This window comes from Hippocampus bargibanti, linkage group LG03, assembly GCF_051943395.1.
Source record: "Hippocampus bargibanti isolate YZ-2025 linkage group LG03, ASM5194339v1, whole genome shotgun sequence".
Lineage (NCBI taxonomy): Eukaryota > Metazoa > Chordata > Actinopteri > Syngnathiformes > Syngnathidae > Hippocampus > Hippocampus bargibanti.
The window spans coordinates 1,811,207-1,837,319 of record NC_142736.1 but is presented as its reverse complement, the minus strand read 5'-3'; the positions used below and the strand labels follow the sequence as shown (position 1 = coordinate 1,837,319).

Here is a 26,113-nt window from a genome sequence, read left to right as displayed (position 1 = left end):
AGTGACGTCACGTACGGACTCGTCAGCAACTCAAAAACAAGACTTCCTGAATATTCAGTGCGAGTCTTAAAACGTAAAATATAGCAATATGCGGTGGAATCTTTGTAAAATACGCTCAGTAGAAGTCATTTGAAGCCATTTTACAAATTATGGACACAACTTGTCCGGAGACGTCGGTTGTCCTTTAAGGGTTATTTACTTCCTTTAAGGGTTATCTAGTTGAAAATGATGTTTTATGGGGACCTGGGAACGGATTATTCTCATTTTAATGGTTTCCTATGGGAAATTAATGTTTGGAATACGCACTTTTCGCCTTACACACACACTGTCTGGGAACCAATTACGTTCGTAAGCCGAGGTTTCACTGTAATGTGAAGTCCTCAACTAAGTGGAATTATCACTTACAGCAATTTTATTTTATTTTTTGTGTCCACACAGTCAAATATTTTATCTGTGTGAGGGAGGAGTGAATGAGTGAGAGAGGGAGAGCATACACGTGAGTGCTTGTAAATGTGCTCCACATGCTCACTTTTCGTCATTGTAACATTTTTACAAGTTTTCCCGTGTCGCAAGTGCTCAAGGGAGAGGGGGCTGGAAAAAAAAATGCTGCTTCATTCTCGGGCTTAATTTGGATTGCGCAAGGCGTGATCATCCTCCTGGTTCTTCATTCTTCACCTGCAGGTAATAGATTTTAAATTCTTTTGAATGATATTCTGTAGACTGCAGGCGTCCATACTTTTTTTTGGGTGCCATCTCATTAATTTCATTAACTTTATGTTAAAGGTGTTATGGAAAATAGTTGAGTTTTTAGTATAGCAGTCAGTCTCAAAAAAGGTATCCAGCTCAGTATTTAACAGCAGCCAAATAGCATCTCGATGTTCAGAAAAGAACATAAAAGTCTTTGTAAATTAGCCAACAAGCACAATGCGGATGAAACTGATTGAATTTCCTTCATTCACTAATTTTAATAATAATCATCATCATAATAATAATAATAATAATAATAATAATAATGGATTGGATTGGATTTGCCTTTATTAGTCTCGCAGTGGAGAATAATAATAATAAGAATACATTTCATTTTAAGCGCCTTTCAAAGCTCTCAAGGACACTTTACAGTCACAGACAAGCATAGGTACTATAATAAATCAAATCCAATCACAAATAGAATGCAATAAATAAAATACAGTTATTAATAGAAACGAGAGAGAGAGCTACACAAAAAATGTGATTTTAAATACAGTAAAGTCTCGTTATATCGATATTCAAGGGAGTCCGAAAAAAATATCGATATAACCGGGACTATCGATATATCCGACCCTGTTTGCATGTAATTTTCTCTGTGCGTGCATATAAATAGTATCGATATAACCGGGACTATCGATATATCCGATATCGATATAACGAGACTTTACTGTAGGTGGGTTTTGAGATGGGACTTGAAGGTGGGAAGAAAATCAACTTAATTGGTTCCCAGAGAGAGTTTGTACGGCTAAAAGTGTGTATCCCAAAAATTCATTTCCCATAGGAAACCATTAAAATGAGAATAATCTGTTCCAGGTGCCATAAAACATAATTTTCTACTTTCTAATTTTCTAAGCCTTAAAACTACACAAAATATACAGTACTATAATAATTAAAATATAATAACAAATAGAATACAACAAATAAAATACAATTATAAATAGAAACAAGAGAAAGAGCTACACAGAAAATGTGATTTTAAATAGGTGGCTTTTAAGATGGGATTTGAAGGTGGGAAGAGAATCGATGTTACGAATGTTGGGAGGAAGTGAGTTCTAGAGTTTGGGGGCAGAGCAGCTGAAAGCCCTGTCCCCCATCGTGCTGAGACTGGCAGGGGAGGGAGGCACGCAGAGGTGGAGGGAGGAAGAGGATGAGGTTCTGGTGATGATCCGGGCTGAAGAATTCTGGACCAGTTGAAGTTCGTGGAGATGTTTCTGAGGGAAACCGAAGATAATTGAATTGCAATAGTTAACCCGGGAGGTGACAAGGCATTTTGAATTATTATTTGAATCATTATATTTTTATCATCCTCCAATATTGGCAAATATCCGACAGTACAGTACATAAACACATTTCATCACATTACTGGAACTTATTTTCTTCCTTCTCCTCCCCCACACACACACCACACACCTATACCCCCACCTAAGCTTTTGAAGCATGTCACTTGTCATATGTGGTTTCTTTTATTTGGAAGGGGTGGTTGTTTATTATTATAATTTTTTGGTCATATTGCGGACCGCCGCAAAATGGATGCCCCATTTGCCCCAGGCCGTCTTTACTTATTTAAAAGAATAAATCACTGTCACTAATGGCCTAGTGGCGCACACACACACACACACACACACACACACACACACACACACACACACACACACACATATATATATATATACAGTAAAGTCTCGTTATATCGATATTGGATATATCGATAGTCCCGGTTATATCGATATTTTTTCGGACTCCCTTGAATATCGATATAACGAGACTTTACTGTATATATACACAGTATACATAATACCCTCACTCACACTGTCCCCTGCTAGCTGTTTTCATGAATCCAAATCAACAGAAGTTTTCAACCTCTTCTATTGCCTGAGACCGGTGCTTATACAGCACAGAAACACCTTTAGCCACATGTAGCAATGGTGGACATAGCATACTGGTACTAGGACGCTAAGTGACACAAACACACACCACATTTTGATCACCCTAAGGCATTTTATTTGTTAATTTTGAACGAAAACTGTGCTGTAAGTATTGAATAAAGTAGGCTGGCCCAATGACAATATAAACGTTTTCATGAATGACTTCATAAGTGTGTTATCTAACTCGCCAGTACGTTCTAGAATTGCACAGACCTACAGAGAAACGCAAGTAGCTTAACTAGAAAGAAGATACATCCTGTTATTTGGATTGATTTAGCATATATCGCCAAAAGGCAGGGTGCAACATCCCGGTACAAAGTGAAAATTTTGAACCTTTTTTCAACTAGATAAACAGACTGGTTGGTTGTGTTGTATTGATGAAGCTTTATTTGTTTGGAGCTGAATAGAGCACATAGCTCCAAGCGGGTCAAGTGGGTCATGTTTGACTTCCTGAACTAATGCGTTCAGGAAGTCAAACATGACCAAGTAAGTCAAACGGGTCCAAATCTCAAGATTAAGTTAAAAAAAAAAAAGTCAAATGACGTTATTATTTTATTTATTATTCTAGCTATGCTTGTCTGTGACTGTAAAGTGTCCTTCAGTATAGGGCCGATACTACAAGTAAGACTTTAGTTCGCTGAAGAAGCATCTTGGATGAGAAGTGAAAAGTCCGACACCTTCAAAGAAGTACAGATGATGGCTGAAGAAACCTTTTCATCACTGGTATTAGTTCAAATTCACCTTGGATTTGCTACGGCTTTGCGATTTTTCACTTTCATCTGCTCACGGATCGTTGGTAAATGCTCTGCGTCTGACCACAGGACAAGATGGAAGCAGAAGATCCTGATTCAGAGAATAATAAGCACCTCTTTTGTGTAAGTAGCTCGCAAATCAACACCACTTTTCTGTGCTTTTATGATCCACCTCATCCAGCCTAAACTTTTAGATCAAAGGAACCAACAATGGTGGCAAAACTCACCCGTCGTTCTTTGGGAAGTATAAACAGAGCCTTCAGACTCTCAAACCTTTCCGCTGGACCAAAGCGCAGTCAGTGCAATTCATTAGCGGTGCTTTCTGAGCTAAAGTCACAAATCTATTTCTAACACAAGATCTGTTTGGCTTCTTCTATTTAGCCCCCACCCGATGGACAATGCGGGATTTGTGTCCTATGCCACCTTCTCATGGGTTACCGCCATCTTCTGGGGACTGTTCCGGAACAAGCTGGACATTACCAACCTCCACCTGTCACCTTTGGATGAGGCCACTGGAAGCGCGGATAGGTGTGTGTATGCATGTTTGTGTATGTGAGGCCAAATATGGGCATAATTCAAAAACGACCCTATGCTCTCCTCAGGCTCCAGAGACTGTGGGAGGAGGAACTAGCAAAGTCGGGTGTGGAAAAGGCGTCTATGTTCCGAACCATTTTTCGTTTCCTAAGAACCAGACTTCTTATCTCCGTCATAGCCGGGGTCCTTGCCATGGTGTCCGCGTTTGTGGGTCCGGTCAGTCAACTACAATCTTGTAAAGTCATTTTAACTCATTCACTAATTTATTTGGTAATTGAAAATATGAAGTAGAGCGCCATTCCCGAATTTGTTTGGGTTTTTTTTTTTTTTTTCATGCTTGAGTGCCAATAAAGCGCTGGCCATGGCCTCTGGCCATGTTTTTTTTTTTATTTTCCACAAGGGTGCAGCATTTCCTTTCTTTCCATGTTAGCGCTTTGTTCCAGCTTCAGGTGTTGTTAAAGCGCTCTATAGACCATTATGTATGTCTTGCATTGTATTTTGGACAGCCGCCCTAATTTCAAGCTCATATAACTCCAGACCCATGTAACTTATTAATTAACTTTTTTTTTCTAGTGAAAGAAGAGAGTCTAAGGTTTCTATCGCTGTATTGAATCCGTCTGTGTAAGTTCTCAGTCGTACAGGTCCATCGATGGAAAGATTTCTTCAGCCGTCATCTGTACCTCTTTGAAGGTGCTTCTTCAGCGAACTAAAGTCTTCTTCAGCGAACTAAAGTCTCATTGGTAGTATCGGCCTTATATATATATATCCCTACTGTCCAGACATGACGGTGCCAGACACTGCTGATAGGTCCCTGCTCTCAGGTTGGGGGGAGCAGAAGGACCTATCATAGCAGTGTCCGGCACCGTCATGTCTGGACAGTCGGTATATATGTATATATATATATATATATATATATATATATATATATATATATATATATATATATATATATATATATATATATATATATAAGGCCGATACTACCAGTAAGACTTTAGTTCGCTGAAGAAGCATCTTGGATAAGAAGCGAAATGTCCGACACCTTCGAAGAAGTACAGATGACGGCTGAAGAAACCTTTTCATCGCTGTATTGAATATTTATGTAGTCCGAAAACTCAATATTCTGTGGGTCCTGGAATTCAAGTGACAATGACAAAAACCCTGTCACTGGAGTGGACACATTTTTTCACACGTCTGGCAGTGAATGAGTTAAAAAGGGGCTTCACACAAATTCTATCTATCTCAGGTTCACTCGGCATGGACCTTGGGTTTTGTTAGGTACCCGCTTCTGCCATTTTAACACCATTTTCGGTCTCTTCCAGGCTGTTCTGATAAACCTGATCCTGAGTCATGTCGGGGACCCATCAAAGCCATCACTGATACATGGAATCGGCCTCTGCTTTGCTTATTTCACCACCGAATTCCTCAAGACCTTCTTCCTCTCGCTGCTGTGGGCTGTCAGTGTGCGGACTGCCGTTAGGTTGAAGGGAGCCATCAGCATGCTGGCCTACAAGAAGGTCATATCGCAGCGGGTGAACAGCGGCATCTCCATGGGAGAGGTGCAAAGCCCCGGTCCATCCATCCATCCATCCATCCATCCATTTTCCAGACAACCGACACCATTTTTTGTTTCCTAACTGAAATCAGAAAAACGTTTGATAGCATCTAAAATCCCCAAAACAGGCATAAAATATTTGACTGTGTGGACACAAAACATAAAATAAAATTATAGTTGTATTAACAACGACAATACACTGTCTGTAAGATAAGAATCTGTTTTAGAAAATACAATTGCTATAGGTGATAATTCCACTTAGTTGAGGACTTCACATTACAGTGATACCTAGGCTTACGAACGTAATTGGTTCCCAGAGAGTGTGTGTAAGGCGAAAAGTGCGTATTCCAATCATTAATTTCCCATAGGAAACCATTAAAATGACAATAATCCGTTCCTAAGTCCCCATAAAACATCATTTTCAATTAAATAAGCCTTAAAGGACAACCGACACCCGCCCCCTTGTTCGTGACGTCACACCAAGATGTCTTGCCTTGCTCTAGATTAAATAAGCCTTAAAGGACAACCGACACCCGCCCCCTTGTTCGTGACGTCACACCAAGATGTCTTGCCTTGCTCTAGAATCAAAACAATGGCTTCAGATTCGGAGAAGATGCTTTCTTTTTACTCATCCAGTTTACGAATATGATTCAAATAGTCTGAAGAGGAAAGCATAAATGTTTGGAATCGATTAAAGAAGTCCTTCTGTATCAATTCGAGCCGTCAGGACTCAAATGTAGCGTCCCAGAAAATGCACAAGATGGCGCCCAAGCTCCGTTGGAAATGGGCTGATTTGTCTGCTGGGAATTTGTGTCAACTAGTATCAAATAGTAGTCTTGGTGCAACGCACAACGATTCACCATCGCGTTATTTATGTGTTTTCCTTCTAATTTCGCCATCAACACGGATGGATGGATTGATGGATGCATTTATTTATGTATTCATTTATTTTTGTCTGATCATAAAAACGGCTAGTGCCAAGTCGCGAATACACAGGGTTTGTGAGACTGTTTTTTTTCCTTGCAAAACTCACATCACAAAGGTCGGAGGTCAGTGCAGTTGACAAATTTGTTCAGGCCATCACTTTCACGATTGTACTTTTAGTGGACTTGTTTCAAACCAATCCTTTTCCCCAAAGATCATCAACGTCCTGACGAATGACGGCCAAAAACTGTTTGATGCGGTGGTGCTTTGTAGCTACATGCTGGTGTGCCCGGTGCTCTTGTTTCTGTGCATCATCTACGCCTGCTTGATCCTGGGCTTCACGGCACTGATTGGTGCCTGTGTCTACCTGGTCTTTGTTCCAGTCCAGGTCAGGAACGCACGCCACTTGCAGCATTATTTTAGGCTATTTCACTTGATTAAGTGTTGTGGTTTGTCCCTCGGTGCTCAGATTTTCATGGGCAAGCTCATCAGCAAGCTACGATACAAAACCATCGTGATGACGGACAGTCGTGTTCGCACCATGAGCGAGATCCTCAACAGCATCAAGCTTATCAAGATGTATGCCTGGGAAGAGTCCTTTGAGAAGAAGATCGCAGGTATGAGAAGAATTTACCAACAGGATATATTATGCTAATTATACACTATACTGTCAAAAATAGATGATATTTTTCTTTTTTTTTAATTGTGTATTTTTTGGAAGAAAATAGTCACAGTGTGAGGATTGCGATTGTTTTTGCTCAAATTTTAAAATCAATCATTTATCGTAACAACATATTGCAGAAATGTAACATTTTTCAAAATACAAAATGAAAATGTTTTATTGAATGGTAGAAAGAAATACAGTTCTCCCATTTACTCATGAAATGAATTGGTACTGGAATAATTTGTAAATCGAGATACATTTTCAATGTAAATGCCCTAATCCGTTCTAAACCCCCAAAAATTCAGACATAAATGTTTTCAAAAGCCTAAAATTAGATCAAAATATATAAGAAATACATGTTATATTAGATATTGCATATTAAATGACAGGTGTGCAAAATGAATCAATTTATAAACATAAACAGATACGGTAAAAAGCCCTTTCAGCCAATGGGATGCCAGTATGAAGCTCCATAGTAGCCAATGGCGCAGCAGCTATACTATATTTTTACCTTTCCTATCTTTAAATTTCTTTCATAACAAGAGGCAATATTTTCCTGTCCAGATGTTTCATAACTTGAAAATTTCATATGAAGAGGCATTGGTTCGTAAGTAGAAGTACCTCTGTAATCCATTTTTTAAGGATGAAATGATAGTTATGCAAAAACAACTAGTAAAAATCACATATTGCTTTTGAATTGTGATTTGACTCCATTATTTTTCCAAGAAACAAAAAATGTGTACAAATGACAGTCATGCGGGAAGATCAATGGCAATTTTTTCCCAATAAAAACATACAATTATGACCGTGTCGGCTCACGGTGGTACAGGATTGGTCCATCGAGGAAAAGGTTTCTTCAGCCGTCGTCTGTACTTGATGAAAATGACCTATTTTGGGGCATTTCTTTCAGACTTGAGGAAAACAGAAAACAAATATATACGGCAAACGAGTTACGTCCAGAACGCCAACAACAACATCATCAGCATCATCCCCACCATAGCCACCGTGCTCACCGTCCTGCTTCACACCTTTTTGGGCTATAAGCTCAGCGCCAGCGACGTGAGTATACCACAGATGGGGAGGAAGAAATAGTTGAATGGAAAACGGTTGCGGTAGAGAGATGATAGTCTGCTAATTTACTTGTCGAGGTGAGGGTTACAGATTCTGAAGACCCCGGACAGACTACATTGGCATGGCAACAACTGAATAATACAGTAAAGTCTTGTTATATCGATATTCTCGGGAGTCGGAAAAAATATCGATATAACCGGACTATCGATATATCCGATCCTGCGCCGAACACTCAACATTGTTCTATACACAAGAGACAAACCACGAACGCCAGAATGTACATACTGTATGAAAAACAGTGATTATTGCAAGCGATAAAGATATCTGAATACAACACAATTAAATACATGTATGGAAAACAAAAACTGCATAGTTTACATTACTTACGTTGCTAAAGTATTCTGTGGCACGTCGAACTCTTTTGCGATGGAGGAGTTGCTCCTTGTTGGATTGTCCTCCACAGCCACTATTGCCTTTGTACTTTGTTCCGATGTCACAATTCTTACGTTTCCCCATGGTTGAAATTGGTGTTGAACAACTGTATTCTGTATAAGAAGACTACAGTATGTTTCAGATGCTATTGCAGCTCTGCTACACGGTGCAAGACACGAAAGCTGGTCACGTGACCAATGGTGTGACTGATACAGATAGCGATATGGTGGTACTGTATAGAAACCCTTAAGCAAATATCGATTCAGCTTAAACTGATTTTGTATCGATATAAGCAGAGCAAAATGGCTGGTGGGAAATGAAAAGGGCACCGTAGTAACCGGGTTATCGTAATAACCCAGTATCGTACTAAACAGAATTAATTATACATAAAAGACTAGAAATTTGCCGGGAAATGAAAATAGTTTCGTAATATGCAGCACTATCAATATAACGAGACTTTACTGCAATAATAAAAATACAGGTAATATCCGACTTAACGACCGAGTTCCATTCCGAGCGAATGGTCGTAAGTCGAAATCCATTCAAATTTTGAATAGAGACTTGAAGGCTAAATGATTCGCAAACTCCCCCCTCCCGTGCCATTACACGGTCGATGGCTGTGCCAGAGTGAGATGCTGGCTGGCCAAAATTGTCGTACGCGTTGTCGGCCTGTTAGCGCCTTGTGGTGCCAGGCGTAGAATTAAAATTGTAAAAATAGGGTCTGGAGGTCGTGGTCGTAAGTACGGGTGGTTGTAAATCGAGCTGGTCGTAAATCGGATGTTTGCTGTAATCTCACATTCACCTGTACTGGAAGCTGTGGAGGGAACAGAAATGCTAGAAAATGAAAATAATCGACTTTTGGGATGAAACAAATCCATTTTAGAACCTAGGTTTGAAGTGTAAGTCGCCGGTAGTGTTTCCAGCAGCAGCAAGACTGTGGATTTGGAACGTATTTTCCATGTCACTTCCAGGCCTTCACCACCATCGGCATCTTCAACGCCTTACGCTTCTGCCTGGCTCTGTTGCCACAGTCCATGAAGGCACTGGGCGAAGCCGCTGTGTCTGTGACACGTCTCAGGGTAGGAAATTTGACTTGCTGTCTGTTCATCGTCGTGGAAGTTAGGTTGCCCCAAAGAACCGATGCCCATCCTTCAATTGTTCGATTTGCTCCCTGTCAAACTCTAAGAATCAACTTCAAGTCCCTTCTCAATACAGTAATACCTTGGCTTACGAATTTAATTGGTTCCCAGAAAGTGTGTTAGGCAAAAAGTGTGTATTCCAAACATTAATTTCCCATAGGAAACCATTAAAATGAGAATAATCCGTTCCCAGGTCCCCATAAAACATAATTTTCAACTAAATTAACCATAAAACTACACACAATATACCTTATTTTATGTATAATAAATGTGATATGGTATTGTAATTGAAGAAATAATCTGTACTATATAACAAAGTCATTTTATTTACCTTTGTGATGGTCGTTGATGGCTTGATGGAATGGATAGCTTTTTACATAAAGTGTGTCAAGGAGCTCTGGGTTGTACATCTTAGGAGTTGTGGTATTGCAACAGCAACAGATGCAGGCAGACACACTAGAATCATTAATAGCTGGTTACCTTGCTTGTATGTTCTCTTCAAATTGTACAGATGGCCTGTGCGGGTTATTTGTGGAGCCTGATTGATGGGACATTTTAACCTTGCAGTCTACACTCTGCCTTTGAACTATCAATAAAGTTGAAACGGGTCCAAATTTCACTGTGTTTTCTATCCATTTTCTCACAATTTCACTTTTTTTTTTTTTCAAGCTCTGTCGTCTCCTTTTCGTGTGTGCTCACTGCTGCGTGTGTCCCCTCCCTCTTCTACCACGGATCTTGACCAATCATGTGCGGCTTTTAACCGAAGACTGGGGGTGGGGAATAGAGGGGCAAAAAAGCCGGCTGCCATTTCAGGAACTCCAAGAACCGGCTCGTTCGCGAAGGACACATCACTCATTGTGGCGCTCTGTGTGTTTCCCGAAAACTAGTTTGTATGCCAAGATTATATTCTCGCGAATTTAACGTTCATAAGGCGAAAAGTTCGTTATCTAAAGCGTTCGTAAGCCGAGGTATCACTGTACATTTACGGTCATTCGTAACCGTAATATATTCATCGCGGAGGTTCATGGAGTGGTTCTCGGTGGGACATCTGAAGGCCCATGAACTCTTTCTGGCCTGGATCGCCTAGTCCATGTCTAACTTCACATCTTGCCCTACAGAAAATATTGGTGATCCAGAATCCAGACCCCTATTTGGTGCAAAGGAAATCTGGCGACTGGGCCATCGAGTTAAAAAACGCTACCCTTTCCTGGACTAAACCAGACATCCATAGTGACGAGCCCTCATCCGGTGTGGTCAATGGAGGGTTGTTGATGGCCAACGGAGACCTTGGACTCAAAGCAGACGAAAATACGAACTTCCTTCCCACTTTGAGGAACATTTCCTTCAGGCTTCCCAAGGGCAAGTTGTTGGGCGTTTGCGGCAATGTAGGAAGTGGGAAAACCTCACTGATTTTGAGCATCTTGGAGCAGGTGAGTTGCATCGCCCGTGTTAACTCCGCCATGACACTACACAAGACCTTCACGTAGTGGCCTTTCGGTTCTTAGATGCACCTCCTCCAGGGTTCCGTCTCAGCCAGTGGGACCTTTGCGTACGTTTCGCAGCAAGCGTGGATCTTCCACGGAACCGTTCAAGAGAACATCCTGATGGGGAACCCTCTGGAGGAGGACAGGTAAATTCCCACTTTGACGATCAAGATAACTTCAAATGATTGACGGGACCAATGAAAAATACAAAGGAAAAGCAACTTGTACCGTTTATGCTAGTGCAACTGCCTTCCGTAGTGCTACGTCTGAATCAATCCAGACTAAAAAGTGTGGTGTGATTTACGACAAGTCCACTACAGGGTATCATTAGCCAGGAAATAACTGACCGACCTTTCTTAATGACGTCCATTTTTAAAAACCATGAATGAAAGCCCTGTCCCCCATCGTGCTGAGACGGGTGGGGGGGCACACAGAGGTGGAGGGAGGAAGAGGATCTGAGGGAACCAGAGGGACTTATTATTATTAACCAGGAGACTATTTCATTCATGACTGCCACTGCAAATTGTACCCCTACTATTGGCACAACTACTACTATTTCAACCAAACTGCTCCTGCATTAGCATTAGTTTCGTCCCATACTACATAACTCCGAGCATATTTACCATTGAAGTGCCGAAATTCCAACTACCACTCTGACTACCAGATGACTATTTACACTACTTCTGCGATGAGTACTACAACTATTACTGCCACTGCTATTACCACTAAAGTACCCTGTATGTTAATACCTTCCGTGAATTTTCAGTTTCTTGAACATGAATCAACTTTGCACACGATAGTAAAAGCCCTCACAACATTTCGTTCAAGGTTTGTATAGTATTTAACTATATAAATACGTACAAACATAAGCAAACATTTTTTTAGGCATTCATATACTGTACATTCACTCTCTCTGTTTTGGAGTAATGTAACGAGTCATTGTTGTGCAGATACGAAAGCGTTTTGGACGTGTGTAGCCTTCGAGCTGACCTGAAAATACTCCCACACGGTGATCGGACCGAGGTATAGTTATTTTTTTTTATTTCTGTTTTTGATTGCAGTTTTTATTTCGGTTATTTGATATTCTATGCTGGTGACTTCGTCTATGAATTGATATACAGTGATACCTTGGCTTACAAATGCTTTAGCTCATGAACTTTTCGCCTGACAAACATTAAATTTGCAAGAATATAATCTTGGCATACAAACTAGTTTTTGGGAAACACGCAGAGCGCCACAATGGCTAGCGGACTAGTTTTTATACATAAAATAAAGTATATTTTGTGTAGTTTTAAGTCTTATTTAGTTGAAAATTATGTTTTATGCGGACCTGGGAACGGATTATTCTCATTTTTAATGCTTTCTTATGGGAAATAAATGTTTGGCAAACACACTTTTCTCCTTACACACTTTCTGGGAACCAATTAAGTTCGTAAGCCGAGGTATTACTGTAAATTGTCATTGGATTGATGTTGTTTTGCTTTGATTGTCATTTTTGTGATTTGGGTTGAATTGGATTAGCCTTTATTAGTCTGACGTCTGATGAAATTAAGAGGAAAGGAAAGAAAGAAGTAGAAAGACAATATACAGGACCTGCTGTGAATGCAGCCACTCTCGTGGCATTTGCAGTAATTACCAGTGTGGATTGCTATTGTTATTGATGATTTCTGTTTATTTTGATCATTTTGTTTGATTTCCATGATTTTTTGTTTATTTCTGTCATGGTTTCTTTTCTCTTGTTTCTTTCTCCGACTGTCCTTGATTCCTGTCACGTTCCCTCAACACTCACGTGCTTATTATTGTTGTGGTCAGATCGGCGAGCGCGGCCTGAACCTGTCGGGCGGCCAAAAGCAGAGGGTCAGCTTGGCTCGGGCCGTCTACGCCGACAAGGACATCTACCTGCTCGACGACCCGCTCTCGGCTGTGGACGCCCACGTGGGCAAGCACATCTTTGAGGAGTGCATCAAGCGCCGGTTGCGGGGAAAGTCCATCATTCTGGTCACGCACCAACTCCAGGTACCGAGACCGTGAAGAGTAAAGTTCTACTTTTGTTGCAGTACAGTGATACCTTGGCTCACGAACTTTATTGGTTCCCAGACAGAGTGTGTAAGGCAAAAAGTGTGTATCCCAAAAATTAATTTTCCATAGGAAACCATTAAAATGAGAATAATCCGTTCCCAGGTCCCCATAAAACATATTTTTCTAATTTTCTAAGGCTTAAAACTACACAAAATATACCTTATTTTATGGATAATAAATGTGCTGTGGTATTATAATGAAAGAAATAATTTGTACTGTATAATAAAGTCGTTTTATTGACCTTTGTGATGGTCGTTGTTGGCTTGATGGAATGGAGTGGCCGGTTTCATCAGCATTAAACACTTGATGAGGAACGTAGCCTTCTTTCACCATCTTGAGGAATGATCCCTTGGAGGTGCTTTCTCTGCGATAATTTTACCTAGTTCCTAGAACAACACATCACTCATTGTGGCAGCTCAGTGTCTATCCCGAAAAATAGTTCATATACCAAGGTAAAATTGTCTAAATTTAACATTCGTAAACCGAAAAGTTCTTAAGCCGAGGGGTTCGTAAACCGTTCTATCACTGTACAACTATTATAAATGGAAGTATAAGCTCCAGAATTGCATTATTGTGACGATTCGTCCTACTCCTTCAGTTTCTGGAGTTCTGCGATGATATTCTGGTGCTGGAGAACGGCGAGGTCCAGGAGACGGGGAACCACCAGGAGCTGATCAGTGCTAACGGACGCTATGCTCAGCTCATCAGTGGCTACTCCGCAGAACAGGCCAAAGTCAGATTCTTCTTCTTCGTTCTCATCTTCTTCTTCGCGTGACATTGAAGCATGACTTCATGTTTGTGTTAAGGCGGAGAAAAAAGAGGAGGCGGCTCAACCCATGAAGACGATGGAGCCTGAGCCGAGGGAACGAGCAAAGAGCGGGATCATCAACCCCGGTTCCTATTTTTAATACTGCTAGTGTATTTTCCGGTATATAAGGCGTACAGGAGTACAGTGATACCTTGGCTTACGAACGTAATTATTTCCCAGCCAGAGTGGTTAAGGCGAAAAGTGTGTATCCCAAAAATTAATTTCCCATAAGAAACCATTAAAATGAGAATAATCAGTTCCAAGGTCCCCATAAAACATAATTTTCTACTTTCTAATTTTCTAAGCCTTAAAGGACAACCGACACCACCGGACAAGTTGAGTCCATAATTTGTAAAATCACTTCAAATGACATCGACTGAGCGTATTTTACAAAGATTCGTCCGCATATTTTATGTTTTAAGACTCGCGCTGAATATTCAGGAAGTCTTGTTTTTGAGTTGGTGACGATAACTGACGTGACGTCACATCAGAAACACCCCTGACCGAGAAAGCGACGCACAATGCATTTTGGGTGCATTTTCGGCAGACAAATCAGCCCATTTCCAATGGAGCTTGGGCGCCATCTTGTGCATTTTCTGGGACGCTACATTGGAGTCCTGTCGGCTCGAATTGATACGCAAGTACTTCTTTAATCGATTGCAAACATTTATGCTTTCCTCTTCAGAACTATTTGAATCATATTTGTAAACTGGATGAGCGACAAGAAAGCATCTTCTCCGAATCTGAAGCCATTGTTTTGATTCTCGAGCAAGGCAAGACGTCCTGGCGTGACGTCACGAACAAGGGGGCGGGACCTTCTGAAACTCGGCATCTCCGAGGTCATTTTGAAGTAGTTTTGGGACACTTTAAGTCATTTTTATTGGTGTTTTGCATCTGACTAAAAATATCAGACTGTGTGTTTTGGGTATTTTAGATGCTATAAAACGTTTTTCTGATGTCATTTAGGAAACAAAAAAAAACGGTGTCGGTTGTCCTTTAAGGCTAAACTACAATCACGACTACTGCTACTACTTCTCATGTTGCTATTAATTTCTGCTCCATTTGCGGTCTTATGGCGGCACTTTTTAGAATGTTTTAATTTGTATAAGCCTGGTTACTGACAGCTGCTCTTCCTCACAGCCTTCGACGGCACAGATGAAGTTGAGATGGCAGACATCAACGGCCATAAATGTGAGCTCTCGTCCAGGATGCCGTTTGATTAAGCAGCTGTGCCTGATTAGTCATCCAAATTGTGCGTGTCTAAATTTGAATATGTTTATCGTAGTGTGTCGAAAAATGTCAGCGGTGGAGGATGGGGACCAGTTGGTCAGCGAGGAGTTGTCCACAGAGGGCGCAGTTTCCTGGAGAATTTACAGGCAGTACTTAAAGGCGGCAGGAGGTTTAAAAACACACACGCATACATATGTGTACAATATACCGAGACCCCCACGTACCTGCAGTTTTGCTTTGTTTACATTTTTTGTCCCAATATATTTCTTATGGGGGGAGGGGAATAGTCATGCGGGGAAGCCATCTTCTGTTTTTTTTCTGGAAATCTTCTATTGGAAGTTTATTGTTTTTATTTATCTATGTATAAAGTATGTATTTATGTACAGTGATACCTCAGCTTACAAACGCTTTAGCTTACGAACCTTTCGCCTTACGAATATTAAATTTGCGAGAATATAATCTTGGCATGCGAACCAGTTTTCGGGAACCACACAGCGCCACAATGGCTGGCGGACTAGTTTTCGGCGGAAGAACACCAAACCACACGGTCGAACAGCGCCACGGTGGCTGGCGCACTAGTTTTCCACACCCATTTTCTTTGATTGAACTCAGTGCAGATGCGGTTTTTTTATCGAGTGGATACTTTTGCTTTTTTGGGACCGAAAAAGACCCCACCACAGGCTCGTGTTAAGCCAAATGGGACACAAAAGATAATAACGTTCGAGAGAAGAAGGAGATGTTCGAAAAACACGAACGAGGTGTGCGTTTATGTGACTTAGCGTCCCAGTACCAGTATTGCTACGTGTGGCTAAGGGTGTTTCTGTGTTGTCTAAGCAACAGTCTCAGGCAATAGAAGAGGTTGAAAAACTTCTGTTGATTTGGATTAAAGAAAAGCAGCTAGCAGTGGACAGTGTGAGTGAGGGTATTATCGCAGAGAAAGCACGGCAACTTCACTCGGATATCATCAAGAGGCAACTACGTCAACGACCATCAAAGAGATAAATAAAACGACTGTATTACACAGTCCAGTTTATTTTTTTAATTACAATGCAATAGCACATTTATTGTACAGAAAAGAAGATATACAGTAAAGTCTCGTTATATCGTTATCGGATATATCGATAGTCCCGGTTATATCGATACTATTTCTATGCACGCACGGAGAAAATTACATGCAAACAGGGTCGGATATATCGATAGTCCCGGTTATATCGATATTTTTTCGGACTCCCTTGAATATCGATATAACGAGACTTTACTGTATTTTGTGTAGTTTTAAGGATTATTTAGTAGAAATGTATGTTTTATGCAGACCTCGGAACGGATTATTTTCATTTTTAATGGTTTCTTATGGGAAATAAATGTTTGGCAGACGAACTTTTCACCTCGCACACTTTGTGGGAACCAATTAAGTTCATAAGCTGAGGTATTACTGTATTTGTATGTGTATTTATTTTATTCTGGGGGTGTTTTTTGATTGGTTTATTTAACCCCAAATGCATTTCACCATGAATCAATTGTACACCAATTTTCGCTCCTCGAAAAGTGGTTGGGGGTCCGCCATATACATTAAAACGATATATTTCGAAAAAGACACATGAACAATGCAGGAATTTGTATTCCACTTCTTCAGGTTACATCATCACCTTCTTCATGATCTTGAATTTGGTGCTGATGATCAGTTCCACGGCCTTGTGCAACTGGTGGCTCAGTTATTGGCTTGACCAAGGCAGTGGGGTAAGCGTGTCCACACACATATATACCAACAGACTCCATTAAAGGACAACTGACAGCATTTTTTTCGTTTCCTAACTGACATCAGAAAAACGTTTTATAGCATCGAAAATACCCAAAACATGCAGGCTGATATTTTTAGTTAAATGCAAATACACCAATGAAAATGAGTTAGTGTCCCAAAACTGACACAAAATGAGCTTGGAAATGGGCAAATTCATAAAGTCCCGCCCCCTTGTTCGTGACATCACGCCAGGATACTCCTTCACAAACTGCCTTGCTCCAGAATCAAAACAATGCCTTCAGATTCGGAGAAGATGCTTTCTTGTTACTCATCCAGTTATGAAAATTATTCAAATAGTTCTAAAGAGGAAAGCATAAATACCAAATATAGCTATATGCGGTGGAATTTTTGTAAAATACCCTCAGTTTACAAATTATGGACGCAACTTGTCCAGAGGTGTCGGTTGTCCTTGAAAAGTTCCCAGTGCTAACAGGTTGATCTTACCGGTTCCAGTCAGCCAACGGAACCACGTCAGAAGCCGGTGACATTTACGACAACCCTGACATCCTCTTCTACCAGCTGGTCTACACCATGATGATGGTGTTCATGTTGCTCACATCCGCCATCAAGTGCTTCTTCTACACTTACGTCACCATGAATGCCGCCTGCCACTTCCACGATGTCCTTCTCAAGAAGGTACGCGGTCTTGCTATCTACTTGGATGAACGAACGTCTGAATATTTTGCTGATCATTTATTTTTTAATCAGAAGGTCAAGGTGATATTGTGTCAAATGTCTTTCTTAATTGACATGGCGTCAAAATTTTGCGCGTTATACTTGAATAAATACGGTAGTTTTGCTTGTAAATTCCATTCGATATAAGTTATCTAGCTAGCTACCGAGCTATCTATTTGCTATCTGTTAGCTGTCTAGCTGGCTATCTGGCTATCTATCTAGCTAGCTATTTATTAGCTATCTAGCTAGCTATTCGGCTGACTATGTAATAGCTATCTAATGGCTATATAATAGCTATCTATTAGCTGTCTAGCTGGCTAGCTATCTATTGGCTATTATCCTGTGACTATAAAGTGACCTTGAGAGTTTTGAAAGACACTTCTAAATGGCATTTATTATTATTATTATTATTATTATTATTATTATTATTATTATTATTATTATTATTATTATTATTATCTAGCTATCTATCTAGCTAACTAACTAATCGCTATCTAATTGCTATATAAATGCTATTTATTAGCTGTGTAGCTGGCTAGCTATCTATTGGCTATTATCCTGTGACTGTAGTGTCCTTGAGAGTTTTGAAAGGCGCTTATAAATGACATTTATTATTATTATTATTATTATTATTATTTTGTACATTTATTTTGTGTCTATTTATTTGTTTGTTAATTTTGTTTGTCTACTCGTGTATTCATTTTTTTGGTTTTCTTGTTAATGTATTTGTTTGTTGATGTTAGTTTGTTTATTGTTGTTGTTAGTTTGTTTATTCATTTATTTGATTGTTTATTTATGTATTTTATTCGTTTATTTACGTATGTGTTTTTGTTAGTTTATTTATTTACTTAATTATTTGCCTATCTATTTATTTGTTAGTTCATTTATTCGTTTGTTTATTTACTTATTTATCTATTCATTTGTTAGTTAGTTTATTTATTTGATTTTTTATTTATGTATTTTTATCCGTTTATTCATGTATGTATTTATTTGTTAGTTTATTTATGTATTTACTTATTTAATTATTTGTTAGTTTATTTATTCATTTGTCTCTTTGTGTATTTGTTTGTTTATTTACTTATTTATCTATTTATTTGTTAGTTTGTTTCTGTATTTGTTTACTTATGTACTATTTAGTTTATTTCTTTGTTACAGGTAATTTTTTAGTTTGTTTAGTATTTTGTTTAGTTATTTGATTAGTTTTATTAGTTATGTCGTTATTTTTGTTTATTTTTCTATCCACCTTGCCAGATCATAGGCAGTCCGATGAGCTTCTTCGACACCACCCCAACGGGGCGCATTCTCAACCGCTTCTCCAAAGACCAGGAGGAGGTGGACATTGTTCTCCCTATCTTCATGGATCCCTTCTTGCAGTTCACCCTGCTCGTGATCGCCACAGTGATCACCATCGCCTCCGTCTTACCCTTGATGCTCATCGCCGTGGGACTCATGGGAATTCTGTTCGCGCTCATGGTCTAGTGCGTTAACACCATTCCGGGAGCACCTAGGCAATGTTCCCTCCCCTCCCTCCTCTACCACGGATATCGACCAATCACGTGTGGCTTTAACCGAAAACTGGGGGCGGGGAATAGAGCACCAAAAAAAAGTCAGCTCCCATTTCCGGCTCCTTGTTAGAAACCGTCTCTATTCGTTCACTTCAACGAGCCGGCTCTAAGAACCGGCTCGTTCGCGAACGACACATCACTAGTACACATCTGATGTTGCTCACAGTGGTCCTCAGTGTGCTCATTTGATAATTGATGGAGCTTGTGTGTCTGCTCAGACACATGAAAAATTAGAGGGAACATTGCACCTGGGGAATGTGCCCTTATTGAATTGTATTGTAATAATTTCTAAAAAAAAAAAAAAAAAATCAATAAAAATACCAAGTGTTGCTTCTCCAGCATGTTCCAAAGGAGCATCCGCCAGATGAAGAAGATGGAGAACATCAGTCGTTCTCCTTGCATCTCCCTGACCACTTCCACGCTGCAGGGCCTCAGCACCATCCACGCCTACGGGATCAAAGAGAACCACATCCAGCTGTGAGATAGATAACCTTTGCCTCTGTCTTCACGACAGCACACCGATAATTGTGTGACGTTGTCCTGTTTTTACGTTTTAGCTTCAACTCCTTGAACGACATCAACTCCAACTACTACATGATGTTTAACGCCGGCACCCGCTGGCTCTCCTACAGGATTGACTTAATGGCGGCTTTGCTGATCTTCTTCGTGGCGCTCATTGTGGTTCTAACCAGTAATGAGCACATCAGTCCATCCTTCAAGGGTCTGGCTTTGTCCTACACCACCCAGGTGGGCACAAGTGTTCTTGAACACCAAATTAATTTGGATACATTTTAATACAGTGATACCTCAGCTCATGAACACAATTGGTTCTCAGAAAGTGTGTGTGAGGCGAAAAGTTTGTCTTCCGAACATTTATTTCCCATAAGAAACCATTATCATGAGAATAATCCGTTCCCAGGTCCTCATAAAACATAATTTTCTACGAAATACGCCTTAAAAACTACACAAAATGTACCTTATTGTATGTGTAATAAATGTGCTATTGTATTGTAGCTAAATAAATAAACTCTACTACATAATAAAGTCATTTTATTTACCTTTGTGATGGTAGTTGATGTAGTTGCCTCTTGATGATATCCGAGTGAAGTTGCCGTGCTTTCTCGGCGATAATACCCTCACTCACACTGTCCCCTGCTAGCTTCTTTTCGTTAATCGAAATCAACAGACGTTTTTCAACCTCTTTTATTGCCTGAGACTGTTACTTAGACAACACTGAAACACCCTTAGCCACACACGCACTTTTAATAGCTTCCTTGTTCTTAAGGATGGTAGCAATGGTAGACTTAGTGTTCCGTACAATACAATAGCACATTTATTGTGCATAAAATATGGTATATTTTGTGTAGTTTTAAGGCTTATTTAGCAGAAAATTAAGTTTCATGGTGACCTGGGAATGCATTATTCTCATTTTAATGGTTTCTTATGGGAAATAAATGTTTAGAAGATGAACTTTTCGCCTCACACACACTTTCTGGGAAACAATTATGTTCGTGGGCTGAGGTATCATTATTTATTTTTATTCTTCATGACGGGTATGCTTTAGCCCAGGGGGAGTCAAGTTCAGCATTTGCTTCAATGAATTCTGGCGCCATCTCACGGCCTGAATGGGTATCACGTCTATACCTCGAATATAAGACCACCCCCAGTCTTATTTCAATGCAAAAAAAAAAAACTGGGCCAGTACGATACTTCCCGGTGCTGAGTACAGGTATCATCCAACTTACGACCGGCTCGACTTACGACCGGCCCGACTTACGACCGACTGGACCTATTTTTTACATTTTAATTCTACGCCTGGCACCGCAACGCGCTAGCAGGCCGGCAACGCGTACAACAATTTTGGCCAGCCAGCCAGCATTTCACGCTCGCACAGCAATCGACTGTGTGATGGCACCAAAGGGGGGGGGGGGGAGTTTACCTGTCATTTCGCCTCCGAGTCTCTATTCAACATTTTGAATGGATTTCGACTTACGACCATTTGGTCGGAACGGAACTCGGTCGTAAATCGGATGTTACCTGTATCTCGCTCCGTTTTGTGACATTTGCGCAGTTGACGGGCATGCTACAGTACATGGTGAGGCAAGCCACAGAGGTGGAGGCCAGGTTCAACTCAGTGGAGCGACTGCAGGAGTACATCACGGTCAGATGGCTTGATAGAACCTTCCAAAACCAATCCCGATATGACAGTTACGTTGGCGGACCTCTAATCTAAGACCCTCGTCAACAGGATTGTAAATCTGAGGGTCCCAGACACACAGAAGATGCTAAGATCCTGAAAGATTGGCCCACGGGTGGGTCCATTACCTTCCGGGATTACAAGATGAAGTACAGAGAGAACACCCCCATTGTACTGAACGGGCTGGACTTCCCTATTCGAGCCGGAGAGAAGCTGGGCATCGTGGGAAGGACGGGTTCTGGTGAGAGTTTGCAAATAATAATAATACATTTCATTTCGAAGCGCCTTTCAAAACTCTCAAGGTCACTTTACAGTCACAGGATCATTTTTTTCTGTGGAAGAGAAGCGGTAGCCACATGCGCCAGTGTTCACTCAACCTGGAAGAAACTCAAATAGATAGAAAGCTAGCTCACAGATAGCTAATAGACAGCTAGACAGTTAGCTAACTAGCTAGATAGCTAAATAGCTAATACATAGCCAGCTAAATAGTTTGCTAGCTAAACAGATAGCTCATTGATAGCAAATAGATAGCCAGCTATGCAGCTAGCTAATAGATAGTAAATATATTGCCAGCTAGGTAGCTAACTAATAGATAGCAGGCTAGGTAGCTAATCAAATAGCTAATAGAAAGCAAATAGATAGCAAAAGGATAGCCAGCTAGGTAGCTAGCTAATAGCTAGCAAATAGATAGATAGATAGATAGATAGATAGATAGATAGATAGATAGATAGATAGATAGCAAATGGAATTCTAATAATAATAATGATAATAATACACTTCATTTTAAGAGCCTTTCAAAACTCTCAAGGTCACTTTGACAGTCACAGGATCGTTTTTTCTGCGGGTGAGCAGCGGCAGCCACATGCACCTGCGTTCACTCACCCTGGAAGAAACTCAGATAGGCTAGCCAGCTAGCTAACAGCTAATAAATAGCCAGCTACATAGCTAGCTAACTAGACAGATAGCTAATAGATAGCAAATATATTGGCAGCTAGGTAGCTAGCTAATAGATAGCAAATATATTGCCAGCTAGGTAGCTAGCTAATAGATAGCAGGCTAGGTAGCTAAACAGCTAGCTAATAGAAAGCAACTAGATAGCAAAAGGATAGCCAGCTCGGTAGCTAGCAAATAGATAACTAGCTAGATAGATAGCAAATGGAATGCAAATAATAATTCACACAAAGCACAAATCCTATTAGCATTGCTAGCATGATAGCGAGTATTTTTCTTTTAACTGTACTAAATCTGCGACTGCTTTCTCCAGGCAAATCCTCTTTAGGAGTGGCGCTGTTCCGACTGGTCGAAGCGGCCGAGGGAAGCATCGCGATCGACGGCGTTGACATCTCGACCATCGGTCTTCAAGATCTGCGCAGCAAACTGTCCATCATCCCCCAAGACCCCGTGCTATTCATCGGCACGGTCAGGTAAACTTGACGGCAAGCCGGGACGAGATGAGCAATTAGCTGAAGACCACCCGTACCTACGCCGACAGGTACAACCTGGACCCTTTTGAGACCTACAGTGACAAGGAGATCTGGTTAGCGCTGGAGAGGACCTACATGAAGGACACGGTGAGCCATCCCTGTAACATGGTCCAAGCTAGCGATAAGAACTACAACAAAATTAATCAAAAATCAATCAGAATCATCTTTATGGTGAACATGGATCGGTAGCGCCTGCCTGAGGGGGAGTAGCTGGAAAAGGTGGTGGGCAGGGTGCGGAGGGTGCAGTAAGTAGAATATTGATATTGGATTGCATGTACCTTTAATCATCTTGCAGTGGAGAAATTTACATTTCACAGCAGCAAAGTTATCAAAGAAACAGGAAAGGAAAGAAAGAAATAGAAAACCAAAATACAGGAGTTGCTGAAAAGGCAGCCACTCTCGCGGCGCCATCTTTCATCGGGAGTTTGCCAGTCATTTAGCCTCCGAGTCTCTATTCAACATTTTGAATGAATTTCGACTTACGACCATTTGGTCGGGACGGAACTCGGTCATAAGTCGGATGTTACCTGTGTGTGTGTGTGTGTGTGTGTGTGTGTGTGTGTGTGTGTGTATGTATATATGTGTATATATATATATATATATATATATATATATATATATATATATATATATATATATATATATATATATATATATATATATACAGAAGTCGCTCTCATTCAAATCTCCTGACCGGTCCTAAAGTGATCTTTCATCTCCACAGATCTCCAAATTGCAGGATCAACTTGACGCGCAGGTGTTTGAGAACGGGGAGAACTTCTCAGTCGGCGAGCGACAGTTAATGTGCATGGCCAGAGCGCTGCTACGCAACTCCAAGGTTGGGACGTGGTCGTAAAGTCGATCATTCAGGGGATCGTCTTGATCAATGGAATGGTGTCAAAGTCATTTTTTTTTTTTTTGCTAAGGGCCACTTTGTAGTTGCGGTTTCCTCTCGAGGGCCGTTATGGAGAAGCCATAGGAATATTTAATCCTCTCCACATATTACATAAGAGTACACAACAAATTGATGAATGACTAGTTTTCAAATTTAAATTTTGTTTTTAGACTTGATTTGTTTTCCCCGGCCGAACAAAGTAATGTGGCGGGCCAGATTTGGCCCCCGGGTCTTGACTTTGACACCAATGTTCTGGATTTAAAAAAAACAAAAACCATAATATTCAGAGGTAAGAATAGAACATATTTTCCGCCCCCCCTCCATCATCCAGATCATTCTTTTGGACGAGGCGACGGCATCCATCGATGCCCAGACCGATTCGCTGATCCAGAAAACCATCAGCGATGCCTTCAAACACTGCACGATGCTCACCATCGCCCACCGTATCAACACCGTAATGCACGCCGATCGCATTCTGGTGATGGACAATGGAAAGGTGAACCTCACGCACGCAGAGACCTATAATTTATTCATAGTCACAGTCAATAGTTTACAGTCACAGGATCAGTTTTTCTATGGGTGAGTAGCGGCAGCCACACGCGCCAGCGTTCACTCACCCGGAAGTAACTCAAAAAGATAGAAAGCTAGCTAGCTAGCTCATAGAATGCTAGATAGCTAATATAGCTAGATAGCTAATATGTTTCCTGACTCAATTAGCTCGCTAACCAGCCATATAGCCAACTAGGTAGCTAATAGATAGCTCGCTAGTAATAATAATAATGATCCATTTCATTTAGAAGTGCCTTTCAAAACTCTCAAGGTCACTTTACAGTCACCGAATCAGTTTTTCTCTAGGTGAGTAGCGGCAGCCACACGCACCAGCGTTCACTCACCCAGAAGTAACTCAAAAAGATCGAAAGCTAGCTAGCTAGGTAATAGAATGCTAGATAGCTATTTAATATGTTTCCTGACTCAATTAGCTAGCTAGCCAGCCATATAGCCAACTAGATAGTGAAGGAAATATATTGTAACCTAACAATAGCCAACTAGATAGTTAATAGCTAGCTAGCTAGTAGTAATAATCCATTTCATGACAAACTCGGTAACACAAACTTCTAACCTTACAGGTGGCAGAACTGGACATTCCAGAAGTCTTGTCAAAAAAGTCCGACTCCCTGTTCTCTTCACTCCTGGTGGCCGTAAACACAGTTAATGTGTCAGAGACACATTGATGTACAGTACACTCAATATGTTGTCATTTTTATTTTATTTTTTTCATGATTGATACATGATATTTATTTAAAATTATTTATTAGTTCATTCCAATCACTTTTTAAAGTGACCTATGCAGACAATCATATTTATTTTTTGTTGGTTTGTGTGAACAGTTTCCAACGTGCTTCTCATTAATGGCCACAAGGCGGCGCCAGTGGTTGTCCAAAGCGATTCACTGCAGTCTTTGAGTTTCATAATGACGTCATATTTGGGCGCAATCATACAGGTATAGCAATAAAACAACTTTGTAGCGAAGAAGCTGTTTGATTTCACTTTATTTTATTTAAATTCCTTAAAGGTATATTTAAGTGAAACATGCAACTGATAAGAAATTCTATAATTATTAATTTAGTATTCATTATTATTAATTAACCCGTCTCAAAACTCGTACTCTTTGGAATTTGATTTTTTTTTTTACGCCTGGCACCGCAACGCGTACTACAATTTTGGCCAGCCAGCATGTCATACACTCGCACAGCAATCTACTGGCTGACTACACTCAATACAGTAGTTATACAGTGCAGATACCATCTCGGCAACATCTCCTGTAGTACTTGTACACTGCTTTTTTCCTTTGGCGCCCACTTGAGTCCAGGCGTGTGTTGGGCGACCACTTCTGGCCGTTAGCAGGTAGAGCAGGGTAAGTTTCAAGCTCGCTAACTAGCTACTAAATAGCTAATAGTTCGCTCACTAGATAGCCATATCACTAATAAATAGCTATTATTAACGGTGTAAATGATTTAATTGATGAAACAGAGTACGTATGCGATATGATGTAACTTTTACTGCATTACTTTTACTTCATTACAACACATTTTCCCCATCGCGTCTATGTTTAACTCCTGGAATCAAAATTATGGTTTGGTATGGTACTGTTGCT

At 40.5% G+C, this 26,113-nt stretch overlaps 1 protein-coding gene across 3 annotated transcripts; it reads left to right on the top strand.

The window, feature by feature from the left end:
• The first annotated feature begins 542 nt into the window (after positions 1 to 542).
• On the top strand, positions 543 to 25,491 carry abcc12 (ATP binding cassette subfamily C member 12). 3 transcript variants are annotated; one of them, XM_088991471.1, is made up of 31 exons: positions 543 to 681; positions 3,275 to 3,395; positions 3,494 to 3,547; positions 3,619 to 3,719; positions 3,806 to 3,952; positions 4,027 to 4,174; positions 5,281 to 5,517; positions 6,652 to 6,825; positions 6,907 to 7,054; positions 8,012 to 8,160; positions 9,576 to 9,683; positions 10,862 to 11,173; positions 11,249 to 11,373; positions 12,178 to 12,250; positions 13,040 to 13,243; positions 13,905 to 14,039; positions 14,113 to 14,200; positions 15,255 to 15,305; positions 15,400 to 15,513; positions 16,978 to 17,081; positions 17,596 to 17,778; positions 19,069 to 19,295; positions 19,722 to 19,859; positions 19,940 to 20,129; positions 21,454 to 21,543; positions 21,631 to 21,820; positions 22,844 to 23,003; positions 23,072 to 23,150; positions 23,788 to 23,901; positions 24,290 to 24,454; positions 25,086 to 25,491. In XM_088991471.1, the coding sequence occupies exons 2-31, from the start codon at positions 3,327 to 3,329 to the stop codon at positions 25,188 to 25,190; spliced, it is 4,182 nt and encodes a 1,393-aa protein (XP_088847597.1). In that variant the 5' UTR covers positions 543 to 681; positions 3,275 to 3,326; the 3' UTR covers positions 25,191 to 25,491. The 3 variants fall into 3 exon arrangements, with proteins under 3 accessions (XP_088847597.1, XP_088847599.1, XP_088847598.1); XM_088991472.1 differs by having other exon boundaries at positions 566 to 681; positions 3,280 to 3,395; XM_088991473.1 differs by lacking the exon at positions 3,275 to 3,395 and having other exon boundaries at positions 546 to 681.
• Positions 25,492 to 26,113: the final 622 nt, after the last annotated feature.